This window comes from Carcharodon carcharias, chromosome 8, assembly GCF_017639515.1.
Source record: "Carcharodon carcharias isolate sCarCar2 chromosome 8, sCarCar2.pri, whole genome shotgun sequence".
NCBI classification, from domain to species: Eukaryota; Metazoa; Chordata; class Chondrichthyes; order Lamniformes; family Lamnidae; genus Carcharodon; species Carcharodon carcharias.
Genome location: NC_054474.1, coordinates 114199482 through 114218322, shown reverse-complemented (window position 1 = coordinate 114218322; position 18841 = coordinate 114199482). Strand labels below are relative to the sequence as shown.

Below are 18841 nucleotides of genomic sequence, written 5' to 3'. Positions count from 1 at the left end.
GGGGCTGAGCACTGGGACTGGGACAGGAGTTGGGCACTGGCACAGGGGCTGGGCACTGGGCAGTGAGACTGGGACAGGGGCTGGGCACTGGGACTGGGACAGGGGCTGGGCACTGGGACTGGGACAGGGGCTGGGCACTGGCACAGGGGTTGGGCACTGCAGTGGGACTGGGACATGGGCTGAGCACTGGCAGTGGGGCTGGGACATGGGCTGGGCACTGGGAAGTGCGACAGGGACAGGGATGAGCACTGGGCAGTGGGACTGGGACATGGGCTGGGCACTGGGACAGGGGCTGGGTCAGGGCACTGGGACAGGAGCTGGGCACTGAGACAGGGACAGGTGCTGGGCACTGGGACAGGGACAGGGGCTGGGCACTGGGACTGGGACTGGGACAGGGGCTGGGCACTGGGACTGGGACTGGGACGGGGCTGGGCACTGGGACTGGAGCTGGGCACTGGGACTGGAGCTGGGCACTGGTACAGGGACTGGGCACTGGGACTGGAGGTGGGCACTGGGACTGGAGCTGGGCACTGGGCACTGGTACAGGGACTGGGCACTGGGACTTGGACAGGGACTGGGCACTGGGACTTGGACAGGGGCTGGGCACTGGGACAGGGGCTGGGCACTGGGATGCGGCTGGACACATGACACTGGGACAGGGGTTGGGCACAGGGCACTGGGACAGGGGAAGGGCACTGGCACAGGGGCTGGGCACTGGGCAGTTGGACTGGTAATTGGGCTGGGCACTGGGCAGTAGGACTGGGGCATGGGCTGGGCACTGGGCCGTCAGACAGGGACAGGGGCTGGGCACTGGGACAGGGGCTGAGCACTGGGACTGGGACAGGAGTTGGGCACTGGCACAGGGGCTGGGCACTGGGCAGTGAGACTGGGACAGGGGCTGGGCACTGGGACTGGGACAGGGGCTGGGCACTGGGACTGGGACAGGGGCTGGGCACTGGCACAGGGGTTGGGCACTGCAGTGGGACTGGGACATGGGCTGAGCACTGGCAGTGGGGCTGGGACATGGGCTGGGCACTGGGAAGTGCGACAGGGACAGGGATGAGCACTGGGCAGTGGGACTGGGACATGGGCTGGGCACTGGGACAGGGGCTGGGTCAGGGCACTGGGACAGGAGCTGGGCACTGAGACAGGGACAGGTGCTGGGCACTGGGACAGGGACAGGGGCTGGGCACTGGGACTGGGACTGGGACAGGGGCTGGGCACTGGGACTGGGACTGGGACGGGGCTGGGCACTGGGACTGGAGCTGGGCACTGGGACTGGAGCTGGGCACTGGTACAGGGACTGGGCACTGGGACTGGAGGTGGGCACTGGGACTGGAGCTGGGCACTGGGCACTGGTACAGGGACTGGGCACTGGGACTTGGACAGGGACTGGGCACTGGGACTTGGACAGGGGCTGGGCACTGGGACAGGGGCTGGGCACTGCGACAGGGACAGGAGCTGGGCACTGGGACGGGGCAGGAGCTGGGCACTGGGTCTGGGACAGGGGCTGGGCACTGGGACTGGGACAGGGGCTGGGCACTGGGACTGGGACAGGGACAGGGGCTGGGCACTGGGACTGGGACTCGGACAGGGGCAGGGGCTGGGCACTGGGACTGGGACTGGGACAGGGATAGGGGCTGGGAACTGGGACTGGGACTGGGACAGGGGCTGGGCACTGGGACTGGGACAGGGACAGGGACAGGGGCTGGGCACTGGGACAGGGATAGGGGCTGGGCATTGGAACTGGGACAGGGACAGGGGCTGGGCATTGGGACTGGGACAGGAACAGGCGCTGGGCATTGGGACTGGGACAGGGACAGGGGCTGGGCATTGGGACTGGGACAGGGACAGGGGCTGGGCATTGGGACTGGGACAGGGACAGGAGCTGGGTATTGGGTCAGGGACAGGAGCTGGGTACTGGGTCAGGGACAGGAGCTGGGTACTGGGTCAGGGACAGGGGCTGGGCACTGGGACTGGGACAGGGACAGGGGCTGGGCACTGGGACAGGGACAGGAGCTGGGCACTGGGACAGGGACAGGAGCTGGGCACTGGGACAGGGACAGGAGCTGGGCACTGGGACAGGGACAGGGGCTGGGCACTGGGACAGGGACGGGGACAGGGGCTGGGCACTGGGACTGGGACAGGGACAGGGACAGGGGCTGGGCACTGGGACAGGGACAGGGGCTGGGCACTGGGACTGGGACAGGGGCTGGGCACTGGGACAGGCGCTGGGCACTGGGACAGGCGCTGGGCACTGGGACAGGGACAGGGGCTGGGCACTGGGACAGAGACAGGGGCTGGGCACTGGGACAGGGACAGGGGCTGGGCACTGGGACAGGGACAGGGGCTGGGCACTGGCACTGGGACAGGGACAGGAGCTGGGCACTGGGACAGGGGCTGGGCACTGGCACTGGGACAGGGGCTGGGCACTGGCACTGGGACAGGGGCTGGGCACTGGCACTGGGACAGGGGCTGGGCACTGGCACTGGGACAGGGGCTGGGCACTGGGACAGGGGCTGGGCACTGGGACTGGGCACTGGCACAGGGGCTGGGCACTGGCACAGGGGCTTGGCACTGGCACTGGCACAGGGACTGGGCACTGGCACAGGGGATGGGCACTGGCACTGGGACAGGGGCTGGGCACTGGCACCGGGACAGGGGCTGGGCACTGGGATTGTGACAGGGACTGGGCACTGGGACAGGGGCTGGGCACTGGCACTGGGACTGGGATAGGGTCTGGGCACTGGGACAGCGGCAGGGGCTGGGCACTGGGACAGGGGCTGGGCACTGGCACTGTCACTGGGACAGGGGCTGGGCAGCGGGAGTGGGCGGCGCCGGGCGTAGTTCGAGTTCCGGTTGATGTGTCTGTGTGGAGCCGCCGTCCAGAGGCTGCTATGGCGACGCTGCTGAGGAGCGGGTTCGGGTCCCGGGCCTGGGCCCTGCGGGGTCTCCGAGGCGGCGGCGGCGGGAGACCCGACCCGGGCCTGAGGGCAGCTTCTGTGCGGCCCGGAGCCGCGCTCTCAGCCGGTAAGTGAGCCGGGGCCCCGTGCACACTTCGCCCATCATGAGGCCGTCGCCGCCACTCTAACCGCTCCACTGACCGGACTTTGTATTTTCCAGGCCCCGGGGAGGAGGCGAACGCAGAGGCCGCTGCTCAGGACACCGGTAACCGCCCGATTCAGAGCCACATCCACACCAGCCCGCTCCAGAAATTGCTGCTAGCCTCAGGATCCGCTCTCATGGCTTTATACAACCCATACCGGCACGGTGAGACAGCCAGGGCAGCTGGAGGCAATCCCCCGCCTCTCACCCACTGTGGGGTCAAATTGATCCTGCATTCACTGGGGTGAGGGGTCAGCCTGACGCTGCATTCACTGGGGTGAGGGGTCAGCCTGACCCTGCATTCACTGGGGTGAGGGTCAGACTGACGCTGCATTCACTCTGGTGAGGGTCAGACTGACGCTGCATTCACTGGGGTGAGGGGTCAGCCTGACCCTGCATTCATTGGGGTGAGGGTCAGACTGACGCTGCATTCATTGGGGTGAGGGGTCAGCCTGACGCTGCATTCACTGGGGTGAGGGGTCAGCCTGACGCTGCATTCACTGGGGTGAGGGGTCAGCCTGACCCTGCATTCACTGGGGTGAGTGTCAGACTGACGCTGCATTCATTGGGGTGAGGGTCAGACTGACGCTGCATTCATTGGGGTGAGGGGTCAGCCTGACCCTGCATTCACTATGGTGAGGGTCAGACTGACGCTGCATTCACTGGGTTGAGGGGTCAGCCTGACCCTGCATTCATTGGGGTGAGGGTCAGACTGATGCTGCATTCATTGGGGTGAGGGGTCAGCCTGACCCTGCAATCACTGTGGTGAGGGGTCAGCCTGACCCTGCATTCACTATTGTGAGGGTCAGACTGACGCTGCATTCACTGGGGTGAGGGGTCAGCCTGACCCTGCATTCACTGGGGTGAGGGGTCAGCCTGACCCTGCATTCACTGGGGTGAGGGGTCAGCCTGACCCTGCATTCACTGGGGTGAGGGGTCAGCCTGACCCTGCATTCACTGGGGTGAGGGTCAGAATGACGTTGCATTCACTGGGTTGAGGGGTCAGCCTGACCCTGCATTCACTGGGTTGAGGGTCAGACTAATGCTGCATCACTGGGGTGAGAGTCAGACTGACGCTGCATTCACTGGGATGAGGGGTCAGCCTGACCCTGAATTCACTGGGGTGAGGGGTCAGCCTGACCCTGTATTCACTGGGTTGAGGGATCAGCCTGATCCTGCATTCACTGGGGTAAGGGGTCAGCCTGACCCTGCATTCACTGGGGTGAGTGTCAGACTGACACTGCATTCACTGGGGTGAGGGGTCAGCCTGACCCCACATTCACTGGGGTGAGGGGTCAGCCTGACCCCGTATTCACTGGGGTGAGGGGTCAGCCTGACCTTGCATTCACTGGATGAGGGGTCAGCCTGACCGTGCATTCACTGGGTGAGGGGTCAGCCTGACCCTGCATTCACTGGGTGAGGGGTCTGCCTGACACTGCATTCACTGGGGTGAGGGGTCAGACTGACGCTGCATTCATGGGGTGGTGTGGTCGGGTGGTGCGTTTGCGGTGGTGGAGAGGTGTTGGCGGGGGTGGAGAGATGTTGGCGGGGGTGGGGAGGGGGAGCTGGGGGTGGGGGTGAGGAAGTGTTGGTAGGGGTGGGGGTGGGGAGGTGTTGGTGGGTGTGGGATGGTGGGGGTGGGGAGGTGTTGGTGCGGAGGGGGAGGTGTTGGTGGGGAGGGGGAGGTGTTGGGGGGTGGGGAGGTGTTGGTGGGGGTGGGGTGATGGGGGTGGTGGTGGGGAGGTGGGGGTGGGGTGATGGGGGTGGTGGTGGGGAGGTGGTGGTGGGGAGGTGTTGGTGGGGTGGGGAGGGGGGAGGTGTTGGGGGGTGTGGGGGGGTGGTGGTGGGGAGGTGTTGGTGGGTGTGGGGGGGTGGTGGTGGGGAGGTGTTGGTGGGTGTGGGGTGATGGGGGTGGGGAGGTGTTGGTGGGGTGGGGAGGGGGAGGTGGGGAGGTGTTGGTGGGGTGGGGAGGGGGAGGTGTTGGTGGGGAGGGGGGGGTGGGGGTTGGGGGTTGGGAGGTGTTGGTGAGCGTGGGGAGGTGTTGGGGGTGGGGAGGGGGAGGTGTTGGGGGGTGGGGAGGTGTGGTGATGGGAGTGGTGATGGGGGGGTGGTGGTGGGTGTGGGGTGTTGGCGGTGGGGGTGGGGAGGTGTTGGTGGGGTGGGGAGGGGGAGGGTGTTGGTGGGGGTGGGGGTTGGGGGTGGGGCGGTGTTGGTGGGGAGGGGGAGGTGGGGGTGGGGAGGTGTGTTGCCAATCACCGAGGGGAATGGACATGCCTTGATTCTGCCTGTGAGGAGCATCAGGTTTGAACTTGGATTCATCTTTTCAAGGACATTTGGGGTTGGACAACAAATGCTGACTCTATCATAACACCCACGTCCCAGGAATGAATAATAAAAAATTAACATACTCTGTCCACCCTGACGTGTCAGGAATGGCCACTGAAAAAATATACAAAACTGCAGGGGATAATACCCCAAAGAATTAACACCACCCATCCCACCCTCTCCCCATACCCCTCAATCCAGTATCTCTTGTAGGTACCCTATCTAATTGTCTCTTGACTGTATTACACTGTCACCTTCTCTGTCTTCCGATGTAACTTGACCCATAATTTGATTCCTTTTTGGGTGATACAGTTCTCCCCACCTTTCCTTTTCCTTCACTCCCTCACCTGTGTCCCAGGGACATGAACCCTTCAGTTTGGTTCGGTCTTGTCACTTCACCTGAAGAGTGGAATTTTATCTCCACAAGCTAATAAGCCAGATCACCTTAACCTTTTTAAAAAGAAAGATTTACATTTATAAAGTGCTTTTCATAATCAGGGCATGTCTCAAAGCGTATTACAGTACTTTTATAATCACTGTTGTAATGCAGGAAATGCGACAGCCAATTTACACACAGCAAGATCCCATAAAGAATAATGTGATAATGATCAGATAATCTGTTTATGAATTTGATTGAGGGATAAATATTAGGCAGGATCATGGGGACAACTCCCTGGCTGTTCTTTGAAATAGCGCCATGGGATCCTTTACATCCACCTGAGTAGGCGGATAGGATGTCAGTTTAACATCTCCTCTGAAAGACAGCACCTCTGACAGTGCAGCACTCCCGCAGTCCTGCATTTTTGTGCCTGGATTTTTGTGCTCAAGCCTTGGAGTGGGACTTGCCTGAAAGGATTGCAGGAAGAGTTTTATTGTGTAGAACAGCTGATGGGAAGACATTTTGTAATCCAGATCAGTTATTCAGTTTGGTCTCTTCTCTTGTTGTAGATATGGTAGCTGTTCTGGGAGAAACCACAGGACTGCTAGCAATCCAAAAACTGAGGGACAGGATGCAAAACCATCCTGAGGGAAACCAGATTCTGCAGTAAGTGCAGCTGAATACTCATCCTGAGGTAAAGGTGGGGAGAGCTGGTAAAAGGAGATGGTGCTTTTATTTACTCTTTGCAACTGTGAAAAACTGCAGAGCTGAAATGAAAGCAGGAGGTGCTGAGAATGCAGAGCTTGAATAAAGGATAGGAACCAGAGGGCAGGATCCAGTGGGTGAGGTACAGGGGTCAGAGGGCAGGACAGTGGGTGAGGTACCGGGGTCAGAGGTCAGGACAGAGGTTGAGGTAAATGGGTCAGAAGGCAGAACAGCGGGTGAGGTACAGGGTTAAGAGGGCAGAACAGTGGGTGAGGTATATGGGTCAGAGGGCAGGACATGGTGAACGAGGTACAGGGATCAGAGGGCAGGACAGTGGGTGAGGTACAGGGGTCAGAGGGCAGGACAGTGGGTGAGGTACAGGGATCAGAGAGCTGGACCCGGAAGGTGAGGTACCGGGGTCAGAGGGCAGAACCCGGTGGGTGAGGTACATGGGTTCAGAGGGCAGAACAGTGGGTGAGGTATATGGGTCAGAGGGCAGGGCATGGTGAGCAAGGTACAGGGATCAGAGGGCAGGACAGTGGGTGAGGTACAGGGGTCAGAGGGCATGACAGTGGGTGAGGTACAGGGATCAGAGAGCAGGACCCGGAGGGTGAGGTACAGGGGTCAGAGGGCAGGACCCGGTGGGTGAGGTAGATGGGGTCAGAGGGCAGGACAGTGGGTGAGGTACAGGGGTCAGAGGGCAGGGCACAGTGAGCGAGGTACAGGGGTCAAAGGGCAGGACAGCAGATAAGGTATAGGGCCAGAGAGCAGGACACAGTGGACGAAGGGGTTGAGGGAGATGATAAGGCACATCAGGAAGCAGTGGATTGGGTGACAGCAGCTTGGCTTTTTTAAGCCTGTACATTGGAGATGGAGGTGAGAGGTCCCACAGTTAGAAATTCTCTAAACTGGTCAGAGAAGGGTTATTCTGGATTTCAACACAGAGAGGAGAGAGAATGTATAAGGAAGCAGATTTGGAAATTGGATCTGGGGAACAGGGGAGCTGTGTATATTCACATTGATTGAGGGGAGGGGAAACTGGGTAACTGGGTCTGTGACAGCACAGTGTATCGCCATCAGTCCGTGCTGCTCACTCTGTTCCCAAGGTCAGGATTTCACTATGTCCCTGGTGTTCTTGCTTGTAGGGAGAGGCCTCGGATCAGTACATCCACATTGGATTTGGCCAGCCTGAGAGAGTTACCTGAAGGAACATTTGGCAGAGAGTACGTTCGCTTCCTTGATGTTAATGTGAGTGTGAAGTTTTGCTGACCTGTGCCAATCATACCTGGCAAAGCGAGAGAATACTGCAGTATCTTGCACTAGTCAGTCGCCATCACCAGCTTTAGCTGAATAACCGTTTTTGTAAAACAAAGGCAGACTTGCCTTGTGAATGCTTGCTTCAAATATTCAGGGAGCATAGACATTGAGTCATTGCTGTACTTCTGTACCGCACAGGGCAAGTTTCACTGAAGGATGTTATTTGTTTAATCGTTTCAGTCCTGTATGTCATAGAGAGAATGGGGGAGAGTTTAATCTGGGCAGCAGGAAGAAACATTCGATTGGAGAAACGAGATGATCAGAATACTGGGAGAGGCAAACAGAATAGTTCAGAAATAGGAGGGATCAGACAGTGGCAAATGTGAGGCAGCCTGAAATGGGGTTGATGTGAATATGTATAAATTCCTGCAGCACGGATGATGAGCTGCAGGCACAAGTCGTCACATTGGACTTTGATTTAGTGGCAATAATAGAACTAGCTCAAAGATAGAGGGAGATGGTGACATAGTGGTATTGTCACTGGACTAGTAATTGAGAGACCCAGGGTAATACTGTGGAAACATGGCAGCTGGTCGAATTTAAAATTCAATTAATAAATCTGGAATATAAAGCTAGACAAGTAATGTCCTTTAGGGAAGGAAATCTGCCATCCTTACCTGGTCTGGTCTACATGTGACTCCAGATCCACAGCAATGTGGTTCATTCTTAGCTGCCCTCTGAAATGGCCTAGCAAGCCACTCAGTTCAAGGGCAATTAGGGATGGGCAAAAAATGTTGGCCTTGTCAGCGACACCCACGTCCCATGAAAGAATAAATAAAAAGGGGAGGATTGAGATTTTTAATATTCCTGGGGACAAACCATTCATAAAATATAGGGAAGATGGAAGAGGAGGGGTGGCAGGTATCGATGAATGAAACAATTATGTAACTGGAAAGCAATGGTATAGTGAGAATGGATTTTTTTTTATATTTTGGGGGAGTATTGTGTTATCCTGTGAAGAAGGCTGTGTATGTGTAAATGATTTGATTAAGCTGGGAAAAAGTCACTAGAGACAGGTTGTCTGGAAGGTTTAAAACATGAAAAGATAGAGGTGTTAGGTGTGCATTTGTAATGAGATAGTATGGTGGGTTTGAGGTAGAAGTAAATAGGTTGGATCTAAGTCTTGCATTTTTGGATAAATTGAGAAATGTTTAAATATCAAAGGGAAGTCAGGTGTGAAGAAACATTTTTGCATCTTGCAGGAGTTCCATGGGTAAACAGAAGAAGATATATTACATTTTATTGACCCGAAAGCAGAGACAAAACAGAAACATGAAAGATTTTACATTTGGAAGGATTTAAGTTTCAAAGAGGTGCGAGAACAATGGAACCTGAGATGAAAGGGGGAAAAGGTACTTTAGAGTACTGTGGAGTGTTTGGGGGGTTGGCTGTTGGCTGTGTGAGGAAGGTCTCCTGGAAACAGCTCTAGGCTAGAAGAAGATGCAGTTTGAATCAGCTATCCAGTCAAGTCAGAAAAGTCTGGGACTGTTTTGTTCTGACTTCTTGGATTTCCACAGCAGAATGGAAGAGAGTTTAAGAGGTCATGTGGTATGCCTTTATTAAGGCTACAGCAGTTTGCCTTGGGTAATATTACTGGATTTTAATAGTTAAACATCTATAAGGGAGTGTTGCCCACCTGTGGGTCAGACCCAGTAGGGAGTCTTTTGGGGGAATGTTTTGTAAGATGGAAGAACTACAGAGTAATGATAATGAGGGGCATCAATTATCTTAATATAAACTGGGATAGTAACAGTGTAAAGTGTAAAAAGGGGAGGAATTCCTGAAATGTGGACAAGAAAACTTTCTTGATCAACGTCCAGCCCAACAAGGAAGGAATCAGTGCTGGATCGCGTTCTGAGGAATGATAAAGATCATAAGGTATAGGAGTAGGAATAGGTCATTCAGCTCCTCGAGCCTGCTCTGCCATTCAATGAGATCATGGTTGTTCTGATTGCGGCCTCAACTCCACTTTTCTGCCTGTCTTCCATAATCTTTGATTTCCGTTGTGGAGCAACAATCTGTATAATTCAGCCTTGAATATATTCAATGACTCAGCCTACACTGCTGCCTGAGAAAGGGAATTCCAGGGTACAATAACCCTCTGAGAGAAGAATTCTGGGTCCATCGCATGTGGAAACTGGAGAATTTATTGTAGAGAATAGGGAATGGCAGAGAAACTAAACAATTACTTTGTGTCTGTCTCCATGGAGGAAGATACAGAAAATCTCCCAGAAACTAGGGAACCTAGGGCCTTGTGAAAATGAGGAACTGAAAGAAATCAGTATTAATAAAGAGGTGGTATTCAAAAGATTAATTGAGCTGAAGGTTGATAAATTCCCCTGGACCAGTTAAAGGAAGTGGCTCAAGAGCTAGTGGATACATTGGTGGTTATCTTTCAAAACTCTCGATTCTGGAAAGGTTCCTGAGAACTGGAAAGTAGCAAATGTAATCCAACTATTTAGAAGGGAGGGAGAGAGAAAACTGAGAATACAGATGTCAGTAATAAGGAAAATGTTAGAATCTAATATAAAGGATGTGATAACTGGACACTTGGAAAATAATAACATGATTGGGCAGGGTCAACATGGATTTATGAAAGGGAAATCATGTTTGACAAACCTGCTGGAGTTTTTTGAGGATGTTACTTGTAGCATAGATAAAGGTGAACCAGTGGATGTGCTGTATTTGGATTTTCAGAAAGCTTTCGATAAAGTCCCACACAGGAGGTTAGTAAATAAAATTGGAGCAGATGGAATTAGGGGTAATATGCTGGTATGGATTGAGAATTGGCTAACTAGACAGAAAACAGAAAATAGGAATAAACGGGTGATTCTCGGGTTGGCAGGCTGTGACTAACGGGGATACCCAAGCAATGATCAGTGCTTAGGCCACAGCTATTCACAATCTACATCAATGATTTGGATGTGGGAACCAAATGTAATATTTCCAAATTTTCTAAAACTGGGTGGGAGTGTGTCTTGTGAGGAGGATGCAAGGGGACTTCAAGGGGATTTGGACAGCTGAGAGAATGGGTAAGAACATGGCAGATGGAATATAATGTGAATAAGTGTGAAGTTATCAATTTTGGTAGAGAAAAAAAGGCATAGTATTTCTTAAATGGTGAGTGTTTGGGAAATGTTGATGTCCAAAGGGACCCGGGTGTCCTTGTTCACAAATCACTGAAAGCTAACATGCAGGTGCAGCAAGCTATTAGAAAGGCAAATTATATGTTGGTCTTTATAGGAAGGGGATTTGCATACAGGAGTAAAGATGCCTTGCAGCAATTGTATACAGTCTTGGTGAGACTGCATCTGGAGTATTGTGTACAGTTTTGGTCTCCTTATCTAAGGAAGGATTGCCATAGAGGAAGTGCAACAGGGGGTCACCAGGATAATCCCTGGGACAGCGGGATTGTCTTATGAGGAGAAATTGAGAAAACCGGGCTTGTGTTCTCTAGAGTTTCAAAGAATTATCTCATTGAAACTTACAATAATCTTACAGGGCGACAGGTTGGATGTGGGTAGGACATTTCCCCTGGCTGTTGAGTCTAGAATCAGGGGACACAGTCTCGGAATAAGGTGCAGGCCATTTAAGACTGAGATGAGGAGGAATTTCTTCACTCAGTGGGTGGTGAATCTTTGAAATTCTCTACCCCAGAGTGCTGTGGTAGCTCAATCATTGAGCATGTTCAAGACAGAGATCAACAGATTTCTGGAGGTTAATGACATCAAGGAATATGGAGATAGCACAGGAAAGTGACATTGAGGTAGATGATCAGCCATGGTCTAATTGAATGGTGGAGCAGGCTCAATGGGCCGAATGGCCTACTCCTGTTCTAATGTTCCTAAGTTCCTCATCTTCATCTTAAATGGAAGACCCTTATTTTGAAACCATGTCCTCTTGTTCTAGACTCCCACACAAGGGAAACATCCCGTCAGAATTTTAAATGTTTCATAAGATCAGCTCTCATTCTTCTAAACTCCAATGAATATAGGCCCAACCCTCTTTATCCCAGGAAGCAGTCAGTGAACCTTCTCTGAACTGCTGCCAATGCAAATAAATCCCTCAGGTTAGGAGACCAAAGCTGCACACAGCACTCAAGGTGCAGTCACTCTAAGGCCTGTGAAGTGGGGAAGCTAGGCATATTTCAGTGGGAGAACATTTGGGGAATTGTGATCATAATATCATTAGGTTTAGAATTGTTATGGAAAAGGACAAGGAACAATTGAGCTTAAACATTTTCAATTGGAGTGCTAACGTCACAGAGTTGGAAAGGAACATGGTCCAGTTGGATTGTAATCTAAAGATTGGCAGGCAGAACAGTGAATGAACAAAGGGAGTGCTTCCAAGAGTTCAGGCACAGAGTAGACATGTTTCCACAAGGGGGGAAGCTAGAGCTCCCAAGATGATTCAAGGTATAGAGGTTAAAATAAAACAGAAGAAGGTTGTTTAGGACAAATTTAAGGAATCTAATACAGTAGAGAACAAGCTAAACATAGAAAATACAGAGGAGATCAAGAGATGGAAAAGAGTATGAGAATAAAGGACTGGAGGGTTGCAAATGGCTACATCCCTGTTCAAAAAAAAGGGGAAAGGGATAAACCTGGAAACTACAGGCCAGATAGTCTAATGTCAGTGATGGGAAAAGTTGCAGGAACAATAATCCAGGGCAAAATGAATTGACATTTGGAAAAGGAAGGGCTAATAAATGCTCAGCTTCAGATTTGTTAAGAGGAAATAGTGTTTGACTTGATTGGTTTTTTGGAAAGGGTTGATGAGGGTAGTGAGGTTGATGTATCCATGGAATTTCAAAAGTATCACATCATCAACTTATTGGCAAAATTAAACTCTCTGGAATGAAAGGGGCAGTGACAGCGTGGAAAACAGAGTGGTGTTGAACAGATGTTTTTCAGACAGGAGGGAAGTATACACTTGTGTTCTCCATGATCAATACCAGCATCACTGCTCTTTTGATACATATCAATGAAGTACTTTTTGAAGCATGGTCACTGTTGTAATGTAGGAACAATGGCAGCCACTTTGCACACAGCAAGATCCCATGAACAGCAATATGGTGATGACTGAAGCATCTGTTTTCGTGATGTTTGCCAAGTGACAAATATTGGTCAGGAGATTGGGGAGAACTCCCTTACTCTTCTTTGAAATAGCTTCATGGGATCGTTAATGCCCACCAGAGAGAGCAAGCAACCTTCATTTAATGTTTCTCCCAAAATAAAGCACCTTCAGCAGTGCTGTACTCCCTCAGCACTGAACCTCCAACAGTGCAGCAATCCCTCAGTACTGACCCTCTGACAGTGCAGCGCTCTCTCAGTACTGACCCTCCGTCAGTGCAAGTGCCATTTCAATATTGACCCTCCGACAATGTAGTGCTCTTTCAGTACTGACTCTCAGATAGTACAGCATTCCCTCAGCACCGACACTCCGACAGTGCAGTGTTTCCTCAGCACTGACCCTCTGACAGTGCAGCACTCCCTCAGTTCTGATCCGCTTGACAGTGCAGCACTCCCTCAGTACTGACCCTCCGACAGTGCAAGTGCCATTTCAATACTGACTCTCCGACAGTGTAGTGCTCTTTCAGTACTGACTCTCAGATAGTACAGCATTCCCTCAGCACTGACCCTCTGACAGTGCAGCACTCCCTCAGTTCTGATCCTCTTGACAGTGCAGCACTCCCTCAGTACTGACCTCCTGACAGTGTAGCTCTCCCTCAGTACTGACCCTCTGACAGTGCAAGTGCCTCTTCAATACTCACCCTCCGACAGTGCAGCGGTCTTTCAGTACTGACTTTCACATAGTGCAGCACTCCCTCAGTACCGACACTCCGACAGTACAGCGCTCCCTCAGCACTGACCCTCTGACAGTGCAGCACTCCCTCAGTTCTGATCCTCTGACACTGCAGCGCTTCCTCAGTACTGACCCTCCGACAGTGCAGTGCTCCCTCAGTTCTGAGCCTCCGACAGTGTAGCATTCTCTCAGTACTGACCCTCCGACAGTGCAGCACTCCCTCAGTTCTGAGCCTCCGACAATGCAGCATTCCCTCAGTACTGACCCTCCAACAGTGCAGCACTCCCTCAGTACGTACCCTCCGACAGTGCAGCACTCCCTCAGTACGTACCCTTCGATAGTTCAGCGCTCCCTCAGTACTGACCCTCCAACAGTGCAGCACTCCCTCAGTACTGAGCCTATCACAGTGCAGCACTCCTTCAGTACTGCATTGGGATTGTTGACCTGGATTATGGGCCCAGGTCTTTGGAATGGGTCTTACACACATGATCCTCTGGCACAGAGGCATGATTGCCCACTGATCCCCAACTGAACCTTAATCACAAGTAATCTTGAATAGTTTAGAATGTGAGTTGGTAAATATAATTTGGAGTTTGTAAAGGAAGCCATGAGAGTTGGTTCTTGCCTTGTCCTGGTGTTTGTGAATGAGTCAGACCTTGTCAATGGAAGTAACAGCACTTTTGAGAATCATGACTACAGAATAATTTGGTTTAACAGGATCGCACAGGTCTCTTTGAAAGGGCCAAATTCAAAGAAATGAGAGAAAAAAACAAGTGGATGTGACAAGGTGCGGATGGAAGCAGACAGGATAAATATATAGCCAGGACAGATTACACAGACTTAGCACCTGTGACTGTGAATGGGTTAATTAGTGACCCGTGGAGTTGAGCATGGAGGAAAGGGAAGAGTTCACCTAGGTTGAGGATAGCAGAAAGAGGTGAGAACAAAAAAAGGTGCAGACAGACCTGAAAGTGAGGATGAGCATATGTTGGGAAACAATTTGAATATTTATTCCTTTTTTTCATTCTTTTATGGGATGTGGGCTTTGCTGGCTGGATCAGCAATTATTGCCCATCCCTAATTGCCCTTGAGAAGGTGCTTGTGAGCTGCCTTCTGGAGCCGCTGCAGTCCATGTGGTGTAGGTACACCACAGTGCTGTTAGGGAGAGAGTTCCAGGATTTTGACCCAGTGACAGTGAAGGAACGGCGATATATTTCCAAGTCAGGATGGTGAGTGACTTGGAGGGGAACTTCCAGGTGGTGGTGTTCCCATCTATCTTCTTGTCCTTCTAGATGGTAGCAGTCGTGGGTTTGGAAGGTGCTGTCTAAGGAGCCTTGGTGAGTTCCTGCAGTGCATCTTCTAGATGGTACATACAGCTGCAACTGTTTGTCAGTGGTCGAGGGAGTGAATGTTTGTGGAAGAGGCAACAGTCAAGTGGGCTGCTTTGTCCTGGATGGTGTCAAGCTTCTTGAGTGTTGTGGGAGCTGCACTCATCCAGGCAAGTGAACAGAATTCCACCAAATTCCTGACTTGTGCCTTGTAGATGGTGGACAGACTTTGGGGAGTCAGGGGGCAAGTTACTCATCACAAGATTCCAGTGTCTGACCTGCTCTTGCAGCCACAGTATTTATATGGCTAGTCCAGCTCAGTTTCTGGTCAATGGTAACTCCCAGGATGTTGATAGTGCGGGATTCAGCGATGGTAATGCCATTGAATGTCAAGGGGCAATGGTTAGAATCTCTCTTGTTGGGGATGGTCATTGCCTCGCACTTTTGTGGCGCGAATGTTACTTGCCACTTGTCAGCCCAAGCCTGGACGTTGTCCAGGTCTTGCTGCATTTGGACATGGACTGCTTCAGTATTTGAGGGGTCACAACTGGTGCTGAACATTGTGCAACCATCAGGGAACATCCCCATTTCTGACCTTATGATGGTAGGAATGTCATTGATGAAGCAGCTGAAGATGGCTGGGCCTAGGACACTACCCTGAGGAACTCCTGCAGTGATGTCCTGGAGTGAGATGATTGACCTCCAACAACCACAATCATCTTCCTTTGTCTTAGGTGTCATACCCAACCAGCTAAGAGTTTTCCCCCTGATTCCCATTGACTTCAGTTTTTCTAGGGCTCCTTGATGCCACACTCAGTCAAATGCTGTCTTGATGTCAAGGGCAGTCACTCTCACCTCACCTCTGGAGTTCAGCTCTTATGCTCATGTTTGAACCAAGGCTGGAGTGAGTGCAGGAGCTGAGTGGCTCTGGCGGAATCCAGACTGGGCGTCAGTGAGCAGGTTATTGCTAAGCAACTGCTGCTTAGAACAGCTTGGCTCAGGGTGTAGCAAGTTCTGGAGCACATGTCTTCAGTACTATTGCTGGAATATTGTCAGGGCCCATAGCCTTTGTAGTATCCAGTGCCTTCAGCTGTTTTCTTGATATCACGTGGAGTGAATCAAATTGGCTGATGACTGGCATCAGTGATGCTGGGGACCTCCGGAGGGAGCCGAAATGGATCATCCACTCGGCACTTCTGGCTGAAGATTGTAGCAAATGCTTCAGCCTTATCTTTTGCACTGATGTGCTGGGCTCCCCCATCATTGAGGATGGGGATATTTGTGGAGCCTCCTCCTCCTCCATCACCAATCACAACTGGATGTGGCAGGACTGCAGAGCTTACATCTGACCCAGTGGTTGTGGAATTGCTTAGCTCTTTCTATCCCTTTTTGCTTCTGCTGTTTGGCATGCAAGTAGTCCTGTGTTGTAGCTTCACCAGGTTGACCCCTCATTTTTAGGTATACCTGGTGCTGCTCCTGGCTTGCCTTCCTGCACTCTTCATTGAACCAGGGTTGATCTCCTGGCCTGGTGGTAATTGTAAAGTGGCAGATATGCCGGGCCATGAGGTTACAGGTTGTGTTCAAATACAACTCTGCTGCTGTTGCTGCTGATGGTCCACAGTGCCTCATGGATGCCCAGCCTTGAGTTGCTAGATCTGTTCAAACTTTATCCCATTTAGCACAGTGGTTGTTCCACATAACATGATTGAAGGTATCCTCAATGTGAAGGCAGGACTTTGTCTCCACAAGGACTGTGCAGTGGTTACTCCTACCTATACTGTCATGGACAGATGCATCTATGGCAGGCAGGTTGGTGAGGATGAGGTCAAGTATGTTTTTCCCTCTTATAGGTTCCCTCACCACCTGCTGCAGACCCAGCCTAGCAGCTCTGTCCTTTAGGACTCAGTCAGCTTGGTCAGTAGTGGTGCTACCAAGGCACTCTTGGTGATGGACTTTGAAGTCCCCCATCCAGAGTACATTCTGTGCCCTTACCACCCTCAGTGTTTCCTCCAAGTGATGTCCAACATGGAGGAGCACTGATTCATCAGCTGAGGGAGGGCAGTATGTGGTAATCAGCAGGATGTTTCCTTGCCCATGTTTGACCTGATGCCATGAGATTTCATGGAGCCCAGAGTCAATGTTGAGGACTCCCAGTCCAACTCCCTCCTGACTGTTTACCACTGTGCTGCCACCTCTGCTGGGTCTGTGCTGCCAGTGGGATAGGACATACCCAGGGGTGGTGATGGTGATGTCTGGGACATTATCTATAAGGTATGATTCCAGGAGGATGACTATGTCAGGCTGTTGCTTGACTAGTCTGTGAGACAGCTCTCCCAATTTTGGCACTAGCCACGAGATGTTAGTGTGGAGGACTTTGCAGGGTTGACAGGGCTGGGTTTGCCTTTGTTGCTTCCAGTGCCTAGCTCATTCCTTTTTATTGGCTTTTTAGTGGCTAGATACATTGGGCATTTAAGAGTCATTGCTGTGGGTCTGGAGTAACACGTAGGCCAGACCAGATAAGGACAGCAGATTTCCTTCCCTCAAGGACATTAGTCAACCAGATGGGTTTTTACAATAATCGCCAATGGTTCTATGATCATTAGACTTTTAATTCCAGGTTTTTCCATCTGTTGTAGTGGGATTTGAACCCGGGTAAAAGAACAGAATTCATCTGGAATACATTGGGGTATCATCTCTATCACAATAACCGAGTTATCACAGTAACCGAGTCTCTACCCCAGTAACCGGGTTATCACAGTAACCGAGTCTCTATCACAATAACTGAGTTATCACAATAACCGGGTTATCACAGTAACAGAGTGTCTATCACAGTAACCGGGTTATCACAGTAACCGAGTCTTTGTCACATTAACCGAGTTATCACAGTAACCAGGTTATCACAGTAACAGAGTCTCTATCATAGTAACCGAGTCTCTAACACAGTAACAGAATTCATCCGGACTACAGTGGAGTGTTATCTCTATCACAGTAACCAAGTTGTCACAGTAATGGAATTTATCGGGAACACAATGAAGTATTATTAATAGTAATCGAGTTATTACAGTAACGTAGTTACCAGCAGTTGGGCTGAATTGAGAAGAGGATAATCCTGCTTGACAAATCCTCTCGCCTTCTGTGAGGAGGTGACTACCTCAGTGGATGAGAAGCTTGGGGACATGGTGCAATAGACTGCTGATCAAGTTCTGTATCAGAGGCTGCCTATTGAGTCTCAGAATTGTGGGGATTCAACACAGGTCCCCCTTGCTATCTGACTTGGCCTCACACTCGCCACCCCAATATTATCAATCACGGGTAAAGCCATCTGATCACTTGCTTGTTTGACTCTCCACCCACATCCCCTGTCCCCTCCCCTCCCTATTTCCACCTGTACACGCCTATGGAAAAATCTCTTCCCCCAATTCACTTACAACTACCCTGTCAAAATCCCACCTGTCCAGCCTTTGGCCCTGCGTTCAGCATGGCGTTTCAGTAGTTACTTAGCTGCTCAAACTGTACCCTCACCATCGATGTTCTAGTGCCCAATAAAAGCATTACTCTCTCTCACCCTGGCTATCCCCTGGTACAGTTCTCATCTTCACTCCCTGAAATCCATGGGACGCAGACTTGAATGAATGGGGCAGACAATTGGTTTAATCATCCATGGTCAGATGTGGCTGGACCATGTAAAGCATTATCAGGCCCTGCTCTCGTCTGTGAACACTGCTGACTATTCCAGACGTATCCTGGAATGTAAAGGTAACCCTCTGCTTGACTCATCCTATATTATTAAAATGTCACAAACAGGTAGAGAAAATAATTGAAGAGGCTAATGGAATGGTGACCTTTATATCTAGAGGACTAGAATACAAAGGGATAG

The 18841-nt window shown here is 51.6% G+C and overlaps 1 protein-coding gene across 1 annotated transcript in view; it reads left to right on the top strand.

Moving 5' to 3' along the window:
* The first annotated feature begins 2868 nt into the window (after positions 1–2868).
* Positions 2869–18841, top strand: part of coq4 (coenzyme Q4 homolog (S. cerevisiae)) — a 31793-nt gene continuing 15820 nt past the window's right edge. Inside the window, exons 1-4 of the mRNA XM_041194247.1 lie at positions 2869–3030; positions 3124–3270; positions 6379–6475; positions 7660–7762. Of these exons, the coding sequence (XP_041050181.1) occupies positions 2898–3030; positions 3124–3270; positions 6379–6475; positions 7660–7762 (480 nt within the window). The 5' untranslated portion in view covers positions 2869–2897. The remainder of the gene's footprint in view (positions 3031–3123; positions 3271–6378; positions 6476–7659; positions 7763–18841) is intronic.